We start from the raw sequence: 14233 nt of genomic DNA, 5'->3' as shown, positions 1-14233 counted from the left end.
CAAACACACTCTTGTTTTCTCAAAATGGAGGGATTTTTGAATGCCACTTACCATTCTCTCTGCCATGGCGCCCAATCTCATTTCCTGTGATGACTGGGTGTATATGCATACCCGTCTCGAAATCAATGCCAATCTTTTCCGCCTGCTTGCGGGCCTGCCGCAGCAGGGCTGCTCCCTGTTCTCGTAGGCGGGATGCGGCTCGGTAAAAAATAGTGTCTTTAGCGTTGTACTTTATGCAATTGTTCACAATTAAGTTGAAGTCTTCCTCAAACTGGTCGAAATTCTGGTAACGGAAAGCCTCTAAGTTACGCTTCATGGTCTGAAAGTCCATTGGCTTCTTAACATGTTCTAGGTAGTCTGGCACCTGTGACAAAGAAGCAGCAAAGGCTAAAAGTAGGAAAGAACACTTGCCAAGCGCCTGTTGTGAGAAAGCTTCAATTAAACATATTTACTTGGTATGGAAGACTTAGCACAGAGAACATCTGCCGAGAGATAGCAAAAGCTGCTAACCAATCTATGCCATACAAGATCTGAATAAATAGATTTAATTCTAAATGTAGTTAAGAAAAGGAAACAATTTATATTGTCCTTTTCTCCTCAAAGCCCTTTACAACAAGCAAGGTATCCATTGTAGGAGCACTAGGTATGCTGGGACACCAGAAGATTAAAGGATAAGTAAGCCTTTTATTTTATACATTTTTTAACATACATTTCTCCCTGCATCCAGATTTATTTTGTTTCTCTATTACAGCTGAACTGCAGCTCTTTAACGGACTTCCTTGTGTAGAAAAAGCTCCACCCCCTCTTGCTTTCTGAGCACTCTTCTCTCCTACCATGAAGACCTCAAAGAGGTGTCTACTGACCGAGTTTAATTGGAGAAGAGGCAGTGAGCATGCCCAATAGGCACCTCTGTAAGGTCTTCACAGTCGGAGAGAGAAGTGCTAAGAAAGAAAAAGGGGGTGGGGCTTCCACCCTCTTTTGCTTTTCGAGCACTCCTATCTATGACTGTGAAGACCTTAAAGGACAAGGAAAGGCAAAGTCACTTGGGGGTCCCAAAATGTTAGGCACCCCCAAGTGACTTAAATCGCCTACCTTTTACTCCAGGCTGGTGCCCCTGTACGGAGAGAACAGCACCAGCCCGGGGTACCTGCAGCGCTTCCTTCTTCCTGGTTCGCGAGCGCGCGCATGCACAGTAGAGTGAAAACCCGAACTTTAAGTCAGCTTTTCACTCTACTGCGCATATCGTATAGACGAAGCAGGAAGGAGGAAGTGCATCACTACAGGTACCCCGGGCTGGTGCTGTTCTCTCCTAACAGGGGCACCAGCCCGGGGTACAAGGTAAGTGATTAAAGTCACATGGGGGTGCCTAACATTTTGGCCCCCCCAAGTGACTTAGCCTTTCCTTGTCCTTTAAAGCAGAGGCACTTCACTTCCTGGAAAGTTTAAATAAATATTTACTTATAAACATTTTCCCAAAGATAACCTTGCGTACTTCAGTTTGTCTCTCAGACACCTAGTCCCATACACAAATCTTCCTGCAGAATAAGCAAGAGTATCTGACCTTTTTCCCAACAGATTAAACATTCAGAGCTTTAATCAAAAGAGTATAAAAATGGGGGATGAGCGCGATTCTTACTTCGTAGATTTCTGTTACCTCAGACAGAGGGACTGGCTCAGTGAATATATTACTTGTATCTTTCTCCTGCAGCAGCTCCAGGGTTTTTCTCAGTAGGATAAGAAATGGAGTCAGCTGCATTTCCAGTGCCATTTGCTGGACTTTAATCTGAGAGAGAGAGGAGAGAGTTCAGAACAAAAGAACAGTCTGGGACCAAGCATTTGTTCATAAAAATCCCATGCGGGCTGATTACCGTCTCTCTCTTGAGCTTCTCGCGCTTTCGTATTAATTCTACCAGAAGGCGAGCTCTCTCCAAGTCGTGCCGAAGTCTCTGCCATGACTTTAATTGTTCCTTTAGCACCCAGTTCTTATCCGTAGGGTCATTCTACAGAAAGACAACTGGGTTAGAAAGGATAGAAAATTCCATACATACAGAACCTATACCCAGTATGCCCAGTAGCAGTAACCCATAGCAACCAATACATGCAGGATTTGTTCACCTTTTCAACAGTCTTGGTGATATAAAAAGATCATTTCGTTTTAACAATATTTGCAATTTGGTTTAGTCTTTTAAAAAAAATGGAGTGTTTCCAATATTTTTACTTAGAAGGTACTGATGCACAGTTCCTAATCTCTTGTCAGTAGAGAGAAGAAAGTGCACGTAGGTATCTCTACTGTGCTTGCCCTTTTCATTTGCATTTCCCTGATCTGATTGGCGGATGTGACTCAGCCAAATAGATCAATGACTAGCAAAAGGGGCATTTGCACTAGTGAGTGTTGTCTGTGCCTCCATGTGACATTACTAAATAGGGTTACTAAGCAGCGTGGGTGGGAGTAAATGACTAAAAATGCACCATTTATTTTCTAAATTAAACCAAATTGCAAATATTTAACAATAATACAATGACTAGATCTATTTATTTTCCCAAAACTGTTAAAAGGTTGAAAAAGATCTGTAAATAACATAAGCAGTCTCCCCTTCATGTTTTCTTTTATCTACATTTAAATCTATTTTACTGCCCCCACCATCTGTTTGCACAGTAAAATCATAAATTAATACTTAAACAAGTTAAAATATGTCTTAAGAGCTAAAACAGATAGATTATTTGAGTGCAGGCAAGAGAATGAAGCTTCCATTATATTCGGTGATCTTACATGAACGGTTTAAGGCAATGTTACCCTGCGGTTATACAACTGATCACCTTGTTAGCTTGGTCTCCGGGCTCCTCGTTAGAAATAGCGATGGTACCAAGGTGACCTGGCGTGTCATCAGAAATTGGTATCCGCCACTTCATCTCCTGTTGGGAATCGAGGCAACTGATAATGATACCGGAAAAACATACTGCAGTGTTCACTGACCATGAAATGCCATTTGTATTAATGTTTTCATATTTATAAGCATAGTGACTATAAAGGGAGAATAGAAGGTAAAATCCCAGGGGGTGCCAACTTGTTAGACCCCCCCCCCCCCCAATGCTTTGAGCTGCTCACCTACTACTCCAGGCGGGTTTTCCTCTACCTAGAAAAAAATGTGCCAGCCTGGGGTACTGTTTTCAGAGCACTGTACCCCCATTTATTTATTTTATTTTTTTTTGGTCTTCCAGGCTCCTCATGTCAGGCCAGGGCAATACCAAGATGGACTGTAAATGTGCCCTAATAAAATTAGTACAGGAAACACCAGGAAGCATGGTACTTATCAAACAACATTCCAGGTTGGTGTGTTTAGCTTGGAACCCCCACAAGGATATTATCTTTTCTTCCCCTTTAAAAAGGCATCTATCACGTTCTAACATTGTCTATATCTAATTAAATGCATTCTCCTATATATAAAATCTGTGTAGCATCTGTGTGAATTTATAATTTGCCTTTTATTACAAATGGGCGCCGCCATGATATTTTTTACAATATGGCCAGGCTTCCTGCTCTGGAGGTACCTGTACAGTTCCAAAGGCAGACAGGCAGGCTGAATAGGTCGTCTCAGACTCACTGGAGCTTGCCTTCTGGGAAAAAAACATGAATTAACCTTGTAAATGCCAGTAAAGACAAGGGGGTTTCTGGTAGTATAATACTTACAATTGTTCTGCTAACTAAAGAGGGAACTCTCTGGATAGATCCAGGTGTCATGGAGGCACCCGTATGTAATAAACTCACAGAAAAATACACACAGATACTAAACAGCACTTCAATATATCCTGTAAATATAAGTTATTTAACTTAAAATTTAATTTATTGGTACCAGAGGGTACAAAACGCGTAAGGCTGAATTAGGAACAATAATAAAAAAAATCTCAATACAAAAAAATAAAAAGAGCAATAATACTGAACCATCAAAGGGTTTTGGTTTGTGAACAAGAAAGCATTTTCAGTTTTAGGCTGGAAATAAGTAGGCTAATTAAGCCATTTAAAGCAGTATGGCATTTGCAAGCAGCAGGAAGCTATATATTTACTATATACTTATATATACTGGGGGGCCTATATACTATATAAAGGGGGCCTATCACCCTATGACTGACAGCTGTGATTTTATGCCTTTATAATGGCATGGATGTGTTAATAAAAAAGGAATTTGGGGTTCAGGTTAAATTTTAAAAAGCTTTTTAGGCCTAGGTGACAGGTCCCCTTTAACATGTAAACTGTATATATCATGAATATCAATTTTTATATCATGATGGTATACACACTACTATGAAGACACAATACTTTCTCCAAGAATTTTGAATATTGGTAGGTTATATTTCCTTACAAACAGATGATTATATATAATGCTAGAAAGATAGTGCAATGAAAGACTTTATGAACTAAAGGCAAAGCCTTACCTGGTCGCAGTTCCTTTGAGACTGTAGGTGCGTCTGCAGGCGACGTAGAAGCGGGACACCATTCCGAGACTGTCTCTTTAAGGTCCAGTAGCTGTGTAACCTTTGCATAAACTGACTCTTCCTCTGGATGGTCAAGCGGTTTGTGATCTTACTGAGTCTGGATAATAAAGTGCAATCCGTATTAGGCATGATGCTAAATTAACATTGCTGCCTCTTGACACCCCTGTGCTAAAGTAAAAGACAGCAGCAGGCAAATTACCCATAAAGCCAACCACCACTTTGCTTACAGAAATGGACAACATGCTGCGTAAGTGGTAGTGAAAGGTGGGCCCCCCACATCCCCATGTGCGGTGATACGCAGATAAGGACATTTTGACGACCTGTTTCCCACATGAGCAAATTGGGAGTCAAATTGGATTTCTGAAATTCACTAAAGCTTTGCGAGGAAACTCAGGGCGACTTTGGAAAGCTGAAAAGTCACATGTGTTTTGCCAACACATTTTACATTATCGACAGCAGAGGAGAATTATTGTGGGTGACTAATCTCCTCATCTGTCATAGTCCTTATAATACATGAGTGATACTCAGAGTTCCCTGTATAACTCAGCCTGCAGCCTTGTGCCTTTATATGGTCACAGAACCCCTCAGTGACTGCTAATATCCTTATCATTTACAGTAGGGGGTACATTATCCCTTATAATACATGAGTGATACTCAGAGTTCCCTGTATAACTCAGCCTGCAGCCTTGTGCCTTTATATGGTCACAGAACCCCTCAGTGACTGCTAATATCCTTATCATTTACAGTAGGGGGTACATTATCCCTTATAATACATGAGTGATACTCAGAGTTCCCTGTATAACTCAGCCTGCAGCCTTGTGTCTTTATATGGTCACAGAACCCCCCAGTGACTTCTAATATCCTTATCATTTACAGTAGGGGGTACATTGCTTTTCTTAAGCTTTCTGCCTGTAGACCTAAATTAAAACTGGTGAATCAGCTTTGAGATCAAAGAACTGGTTTAGAATTAATTATGCCCCTTGTTTTATTAGAGGGCTGGAAAAAGTCTTAGCATGTCCTTGCAACTTTGCAATTGGTCTTCATTATTTTTTATAGTTTATGGATTGTCTTTCTGTTCTGCCTCTTTCAAGATTTTAAATAGGGGGTCACTGACCCCAGAAGTCAAAAACTATTGCTCTGTGAGGCTATCATTTTGTTACTTTTAATTGCTTATCCTCCTAGTCGGTTTCTCACCTATTGATATTCCAGTCTCTCATTAAAACAACTGCCCGGTTGCTAAGGTAAATAAGACCCTGACAACTGAATAGCGCAGAAACACAAAACTGATAAGCTGCTGAACAAAAAGCAAAATAACAAAAAAAAATGAAACTGAAAAAAATGAAGGCCAGTTGCAAATTGCCTTAATATCAATCATTTTGAAAGTCAAGTTAAAGGTGAACTACCCCTTTAAATATTTCCTATTGTAGGAAGAAATTTTACTTTAATAAAGGGTATGAGTGAGACCCATCAAAACAGGTACAATTTCCTAAAATTTCTGGGCAACAAAAAAATGAAGATGCATTTTGTCAACTTTCAGAAATTGATGCTTGCTTTGACAAATCAACAGAACTCCAGACACAACATTCCATTGCACTCTACTTCCTGCAGATCTCTCAACTTCCTGAACTGTAAATTCTCTCTTTTTTGGTTATTATGGAGATTTTAGAACCTTTTGGGGTAACAAAACCAAAGTCCTGCTGGCTATACACCGCACACACAGGGCAGCAATGGTATTTAGTTGCTATGGAAACTAGGGATGAACTGAATCCACTATTTTAGGATTGGGCCGAATTAGGAACCAAAGTAAGTGACCGAGGGTCTAAAAAGAACCGCGTGCAGTGGATTTTGGTTTGGCCAGAGGCACGGATTCGGCCGGATCCTGCTGAAAAAGACCAAATCTTGGCCCAATCCCAAACAAAATCCTGGATTCGGTGCATCCCTAATGAAAACATACTTCCTACATGCACTTGAACAAAAATATTTACAGGCTTGTGAATTCATTTCACTAACTGTCCATAGCTCACATCTCACAGCAATTAAACAGAAAGCTAAGGGAAAGCTATAACTGAACCCAGAATGCATTTCTGCAGAAAAACCCAGGGTTCAACCTCCATATACTAATTAGTATCACTTGAATGCAGTTTTATAGGGGGAAGTATAAATATTTGGTGTAATAAATGGGGGCAGATTTATTGATATATTAATAATTAATATAAAGCGGGTGCATTTTTCTGTAATGAGCACTAATCTCAAATTTTGATAAATCTGCCCCACACAATTAAAATGTAGTATCTACAGAACATTTGTAGGGATAGTGCCTAAGGGGAAGGGAGAGGAGGGGGTACAAAGAAAGCACTGAAGTACACATGGAGAAGTACATTAAGAGCTAAACTACAGAATCTGGTCATGCAACAGCACAAGATTTTCTGGGATGTTACAAAATCTGACCCCCACAACTGTAATATAAATCAGCTCAGATATAGTTAGATGGTGATTTTTGTTCCTGCATCTGCATCCAATGTATTCCAGTGAGAGGAAGAGGTCAGACACCATCAGATTGTATCTTGTTGGATGCAGATGCAGCATGAAACGTTCCACACAGCTACATCCAACTTTTAAGATGCAATCTGACGATCCAAACCACCCTACAAAACCCACCATGAAGTTTTGCTCTAAGAGCTCAGTGATTTGGGTTTCCTTGCCCTTTAATAATAAATGCCCACTTGTTTCACCTGATCAAACCCCTGTTTGACAGAACCTATTTGGATCTTCTTGCAACTCTCCTCTCTAGTGCCTGGAGTGGTTGCTTATGGAAAGTGATCTGCAGAGCACAAAAACAATAGTACTTATTTCTTGCAATGGCTTTCTCTGCATGAGAGCCACTGGCCCTCCTGTTAGCAAACAGATCAGAGTACATTCTGTCAAATGCTGAAACGATGTGGTTGAAACAAAGGCTGCTTGATATTATGTGCAAACAATTTTAGACTTTGTATAGCCATTAACAGCTGAGACACTCACTGGGGAAAGCTGACGCTAGCATTTCCCCATGCGGGATTTCTGTATTTATGTTATGCAGATTTCAACAGCAAATACGTGAGCATGAACTTGAGCACTGAATTCCGCTCCTCATGCCTGCACCCAAGCCAATGGCGGATCAGTTGATTCTTAGCCTGTGCTTATACACACAGCAAGATCCCCAGACATCCGCTCAGATGTGTCTCTGCATCTGGAGCACCCACAGCCCTGGTGCAGACATGTGGAGTAAATTTCAGTGCTGAAGCGCATACTTACATTTTGCTGGAAATTCTGCTCTGTGTGTCTTTAACCAGGCCGACACAGTGGCTCCAGGTGCAGACACAGAAAGTAGGTAGAAGAGGGGCTTCCAGGAAGTGGCACCAATTACCTGTGTGGTGGGATACAAGGAACAGAAACAACAGGGGCAGCAGCTCTCTTTTCAGCAAGGATCTTCCGAGCTTTCTTCATTTTGATCCTTGATTTGGCCTTTGCTTTTTTTACTTTTTCAGAGCTCCATCCTTTGCCATCTTCTTCTTCCTCATCATCCTCCTCCTCTCCTTCACTATGAGAAAGTGCTGGGAGCTTGCAAACAGACCCAGGAGGCGTGTGAATATCACAGTACGCAGTCTTGCGGACACTAAAAGAAGTGCCGTTAGCACCAGTCTCTCGCACAGGTTCCATTTTCATGTACAGGCCAGCCTGCTGAGCGCATGTCACATGGAAGGCTGTATAACAGTTTGCTTTGTGGCACTGGATGCAAGCTCCAGAGCCTCGCTGTTTGCAGATATAGCATGTCAGTTTCCAACGCGCAGGTGGGATATGTTCAATGCTGTCTATGGGTTCCAGGAAGACTGTGTTTGCAAAACAAACCTCGGGAATCCAAAGGGCACAAACTACGTGTGCCCAGCGCCCATCATCTGTCTGTTTGAATGCCCCACCCTTATTTGGGCACAGTGCACAATCCACTGCCCTAGAAGGTGATTGGAGGCACCTCCTACAAAGCCATTGTCCTTCTGGTATGTAAGGGACCCCATAGCACTCCTGGTGCACAGCCAGGTTACACATATCGCAGAACAATATAACATTGCTGTTCTGACACTCGCCATCGTTGCAAATGCAGCATACAGCATCCTCGTCAATTAAAGAATTTGGGTCCCCTTTATTATGGCTTTCAAAGTAAGATTCCTTTTCCAACCTGTCCATTAGATACTCAAAGATCTCTTGTGGGATATGGTTCACTCCATCGTTCTTCCTTCGATCATTCATTATATCAAGCCAGATGTAATCTTCCTCATCCATATCATACTCCACCTCCTCGTCTAGTTCCTCTGCCGATTTCTCAATGTACCTAAACAGAGATTAAAAATTAGAACGACATGTTCCTTTCTTCTACACAAATAAACTGAACACACTGTTAACCCTTTTTTCAACTGCTTTCTCTTTATTTCCTTTGAAAGCAGGCACTTAGCCAAATCAGTGGGTCTTCTGTGTCCGCTGGAGAAAAAGTAATTCAAATACCTCCATGCAGCAGAGAGCAGGAGACGCTGCATGGTATTAATTGCAGTGACAACCAATACAATTAATGCTATTTTATGAGTTAGGAAGAATCAGGGCACTGAAAGCTTGTCCTGTTTTTTTCTACCTGCTTTGGAATTGGCAGTTCTTGACTCTCTGATCAGATAACTGCTTGTTTTTTTTTTTTTTTGAAGGAAATACAAATAAAACTTAGTTTGCTACAGGAATAGTTTAGTATACAGGTAGAGCTATACCTTTTATTTATTCAAACATGACTTTGCCCTTTACTGTATAACAACATTTATGTTGCAGGATTTCCTGTAATGATGTAATTTTCCTTCTGATTGGATAATATTATATTCATAAAATTCTAGCAGGGTACAATCCAACATCTCTGAAGCTAAAGAAGCCATACACTTCAGATCCAGCAAATCATGAATAGGAAGAACCCATAACTTTACTCATAGCCTCTACAAAGTAGCACCATATGATTATGCTTAGCATAGGTACCCCCCTCCTAAGCACTATGCAGTGTAATCAATTAAAAAAAAGGGTTGATTTAATTTACTCCGTAAACCATCCTGTCATGAAAATATAGCCTTTCAAGAAACATTCTGATTTACGGAGCCTGGCACTTTCCTGGTTTCAAAAATCAAAAATGGAGAATACAATGTATGAAAGATCAAGGATTTTTTGTCAGAATTATTTTCCCACATAAGAGTAGTTTCATTGGAGTCTACAAATAATACTTTAATGGCAGATCTTTATAAATTCTAAAAAAACAGCAAGAACACTTAGGGGTCCATTCATTAAAGTACGATGGCTATGATTACAAAAAATTCTTATTTTTTCTAAAGTTTAGAACTTTTCGTACTGTTAACGATAACATCGTTAAAAAAAGTACAACTTTTTCGTGATACGTTTGTTTTTGCCTGAAAAAGTCGTACTTTCGGAATTCACTCAAGCTTTGGTATTGTGACTTTCATTTAGCCAGGTTGGAGCTGCTATTGAGTCCTATGGAAGGCTTCCAAAACCATGCATTGAAGTTTCAAAGGCAGAAAAGTTTTTGCGCCATTCACGATCGTTCGAATACCAAAATATCTCAACTTTCGGATCGCAACCATGATATTTTCATACCAATATATTATCATGGTTAGTCTGAATTTTCTCCAATCGTACTTTGAACAATCCGAAATTCGTGCCCCTTAGAGTGATACTGACAGGAAAAAAAAAATGATAGGGACCCCCAGTGATTATAATAATTTATCTGATACCTCAGGTGGTGCTGCAGTTTGCTGAAAACGGCACCAACTCTTTTCAAAGAGAACCAAAGAGCAATCTTTTTTTTTTCTAAGGCCCCAGGCTAGTGTTATAGAAAGAGCTGGGTTTATGCTTAAAGGAACAGTAACACCAAAAAATGTATATATTTTAAAGAAATTAAACTATAATATACTGCTGCCCTGCACTGGTAACAGTTTTGTGTTTGCTTCAGAATCATTACTAGAGTTTATATAAACCCTGGTGTGTAGCCATGGGGGCAGCCATTCAAAAGAAGAAAAGGCACAGGTTATATAGCAGCTAACAGATAAACCCTGTAGAATACAATGGTGTCTTATCTGTTATCTGCTAAGTAACCTGTGCCTTTTCTCTTTTTTTCCAGCTTCATTGGCTGCCCCCACAGCTACACAGCAGCTTATTTATATAAACTATAGTAGTGTTCCTGAAGCAAACAACCCAGTTTTACCAGTGCAGGGCCACAGTACGTTATATTTCAATTACTTTAAAACATTTTCATTTTTTGATGTTACTGTTCCTTTAAATGCTCTACAGAAGTACCCCGAGCCGGTGTAGTTTTCTGCTAACAGCCCTGGGGTATAAACTAAGTTGTAATAAAACAATGGGGGGTGCTGAAGTAATTTTACCATTTCTTCTGCTTTAAAAACACAAGCAAGTAGATATAAATGACGTGTTTAGAACAGTCTATATGCTGTACTAGCCACATATAGGGAAATGAAGGGAAACTAGTGGATCTTTTTCATGTATTTTATTTCATGAACACACATTTTCCACAGATGATGGAAAAAATATTATCAGTCTCCCCCGATCCCTTTTTACCTGTAATAGGAAGAAGGCCGCGGAGGAGCATCTGGCGAGTCCAGTTCGAGCTCTCGGTACACAACCTCTGGGAGTTTGGTGGCGGCGCCTGCGGTGGCACTGTGGTGATGATGATGGTTGGAGTCTTTTCTCTTATCCTTGTTTTTGTGCTTTCCCGACTTAGGAGTGGTCGCGGGGGTGTCATTATTTTCCTTATTACTTCCATTTTCTGGGGTTTCTTCGGGCGGGTCATCATCCTCAGAAACAACATCCAAGTTGTCAAATATACTTATACGATGCACGCGCCCGTGCAATTCCACCTCCACCAGTCTCTGGGCCTGGGCGTAAGTCATCACCTCCCGGGTCGGAGACTGAGACACTTCCGAGTTCGTCGGTGACTGCTTATTGGCGGATCGGGGGTGCCGGCCTTTCTTTTTTGATTTGCGGATAGGAGTCTGCTGCTGCAGAGGCGGGTTGTCATGATCGTAGTGATACAGGTGGTACTCGATCCCACTGTAGCTCTTGTAGATCTTTCGGCAGGTCTCCACCGGACATTCATAGGGAGGCTTGGTGGCCCTCAAGTTGTGGCAAAATGTCTTCACATCAAAGTCAACACCCATCATGTTACATCTGGGGGAAAAAAAACAGTGATTATTGTGGGAAGCACCATCCTGCATCCCTAGCACATATTCCATTTGCCATTTATTGAATTGGGAGAATGCCCATGAACACATGAATGAAAAGCATTTATAAGCATTCATTTATACGCTCTCCCTACGGCTTGCATTGGCTCACAAGCAATTCCCTCCCCACAGGGAGTTTAGTAGTGTGGGGGATACAGAGAGCTGTAGTACATTTCTACCCCCCAGCGATTTTGGCGGCCCCGGAGCTGAGGCGCTCCCTGCCCCTCCCTGTGCCCAGCAAACCCCCTCAGTGTTACTCACCTGGACTCTACCGCACAACAGTCCCGCTTTTAGCGGGACAGTCCCGATTCTCTCAGCAAAACCCGCAGTCCCGGATCGCCGCTTAAACAACCCCCAGCGCCATTATTGTCCAGCTCCTTGGTTCCTGCCTGACAGCGAATCCCACACAGCGTTACAACTTCCATCTCGCGAGAGGATGACGTCATGGGCGCAGTGACGCGCACGTAGCCCTAGGATCTTACTGTGGCGCAGTGACGCAGCACGTAGCCCTAGGATCTTACTGTGGCGCAGTGACGCAGCACGTAGTCCTAGGAACTTAGTGTGGCGCAGTGACGCAGCACGTAGCCCTAGTAACTTAGCGTAGCGCACTCATGAGGCGGCTTCCCGCCATACGCCCTTCTCCATGGCGGGCTTTCTTTATAGGTGTCTTCCCTATACTCCAAGTTCTTAGTTTCGTCAGAAAAAAAGACTGGCTAATGTAGGAAAAGAGGTGTAGAAGAGGGCAAAAGTGATCTTAAGATTTTAGGATATATTTTTGGCGGTGGCATGAGAGGAAGCTAATAATTTGTGCAAATATGGGGCAGAGTTTTGATTGAGGGACATAACAAGGGCCTGTTTGGGAGAGGACGGGTGACAATTGGGCAAATGTTATCTTGAGTTTTGGGGATTTATTTATTTTCATAGTTCTTGTGGGTCTATGTGTTTTTTTTCTGCAAAGAAGGACCACATTTTAAAAAATTTAGAGATAATAATGCCTAATTTATCAGAATGCATGAAATTGGGCAAAAGTAGTCATTAATTTTTAGCATTGTTTTTCATAGTTGTTTCACAGAGGTTTTTCTGCGGACGTGGACCAAATTTTTCCGATTGCGTTTTTTTCGTAATGATCGCTATTCTGCGATTTTTCGGAAAATTGTCGCGACTTTTTCGTAGCCATTCCGAAAGTTGCGCAAAATCTGGCGATTTTTTCGTAGCGTTAAAACTTGCGCGAAAAGTCGTGCCTTTTTCGTAGCCATTCCGAAAGTTGCGCAAAATATTGCGATTTTTTCGTAGCGTTAAAAAGTTGCGCCTTTTTCGCAGCTTTCGCGCCGAGTACGAAACATTCGGATTCATTCAAGCTTTAGTATGGTAACTTTCCTTGGGCCGGGTTGGAGCTGCAGAGTGCCATTGAGCCCTATGGGAGACTTTCCTTGGGCCGGGTTGGAGCTGCAGAGTGCCATTGAGCCCTATGGGAGACTTTCCTTGGGCCGGGTTGGAGCTGCAGAGTGCCATTGAGCCCTATGGGAGACTTTCCTTGGGCCGGGTTGGAGCTACAGGGTGCCATTGAGCCCTATGGGAGACTTTCCTTGGGCCGGGTTGGAGCTACAGGGTGCCATTGAGCCCTATGGGAGGCTTTCCTTGGGCCGGTTTGGAGCTGCAGAATGCCATTGAGCCCTATGGGAGACTTTCCTTGGGCCGGGTTGGAGCTACAGGGTGCCATTGAGCCCTATGGGAGACTTTCCTTGGGCCAGGTTGGAGCTACAGGGTGCCATTGAGCCCTATGGGAGACTTTCCTTGGGCCGGGTTGGAGCTACAGGGTGCCATTGAGCCCTATGGGAGACTTTCCTTGGGCCGGGTTGGAGCTGCAGAGTGCCATTGAGCCCTATGGGAGACTTTCCTTGGGCCAGGTTGGAGCTGCAGAGTGCCATTGAGCCCTATGGGAGACTTTCCTTGGGCCGGGTTGGAGCTGCAGAGTGCCATTGAGCCCTATGGGAGACTTTCCTTGGGCCCGGTTGGAGCTGCAGAGTGCCATTGAGCCCTATGGGAGACTTTCCTTGGGCCGGGTTGGAGCTGCAGAGTGCCATTGAGCCCTATGGGAGACTTTCCTTGGGCCGGGTTGGAGCTGCAGAGTGCCATTGAGCCCTATGGGAGACTTTCCTTGGGCCGGGTTGGAGCTGCAGAGTGCCATTGAGCCCTATGGGAGACTTCCCTTGGGCCGGGTTGGAGCTGCAGAGTGCCATTGAGCCCTATGGGAGACTTTCCTTGGGCCGGGTTGGAGCTGCAGAGTGCCATTGAGCCCTATGGGAGACTTTCCTTGGGCCGGGTTGGAGCTGCAGAGTGCCATTGAGCCCTATGGAGACTTTCCTTGGGCCGGGTTGGAGCTGCAGAGTGCCATTGAGCCCTATGGGAGACTTTCCTTGGGCCGGTTGGAGCTG

At 42.9% G+C, this 14233-nt stretch overlaps 1 protein-coding gene across 3 annotated transcripts in view; it reads right to left on the bottom strand.

Annotated features, from left to right (window-relative positions):
- brpf1 (bromodomain and PHD finger containing 1) overlaps positions 1 to 12302 on the bottom strand; it is a 33700-nt gene extending 21398 nt beyond the window's left edge. Inside the window, exons 1-9 of one of the 3 annotated variants that reach the window (XM_012960522.3) lie at positions 12060 to 12302; positions 11137 to 11745; positions 7895 to 8854; positions 4432 to 4588; positions 3550 to 3615; positions 2818 to 2913; positions 1869 to 2000; positions 1637 to 1783; positions 52 to 364 (exon numbers count right to left, since the gene is read on the bottom strand). In XM_012960522.3, the coding sequence (XP_012815976.1) occupies positions 52 to 364; positions 1637 to 1783; positions 1869 to 2000; positions 2818 to 2913; positions 3550 to 3615; positions 4432 to 4588; positions 7895 to 8854; positions 11137 to 11738 (2473 nt within the window). In that variant the 5' untranslated portion in view covers positions 11739 to 11745; positions 12060 to 12302. 3 annotated transcript variants of the gene reach the window in all.
- Positions 12303 to 14233: the final 1931 nt, after the last annotated feature.

The sequence above is a fragment of the Xenopus tropicalis genome, chromosome 4, assembly GCF_000004195.4.
Source record: "Xenopus tropicalis strain Nigerian chromosome 4, UCB_Xtro_10.0, whole genome shotgun sequence".
NCBI lineage: Eukaryota > Metazoa > Chordata > Amphibia > Anura > Pipidae > Xenopus > Xenopus tropicalis.
The sequence above is the reverse complement of the archived record's forward strand: the minus strand, read 5'-3'. Positions and strand labels throughout refer to the sequence as shown.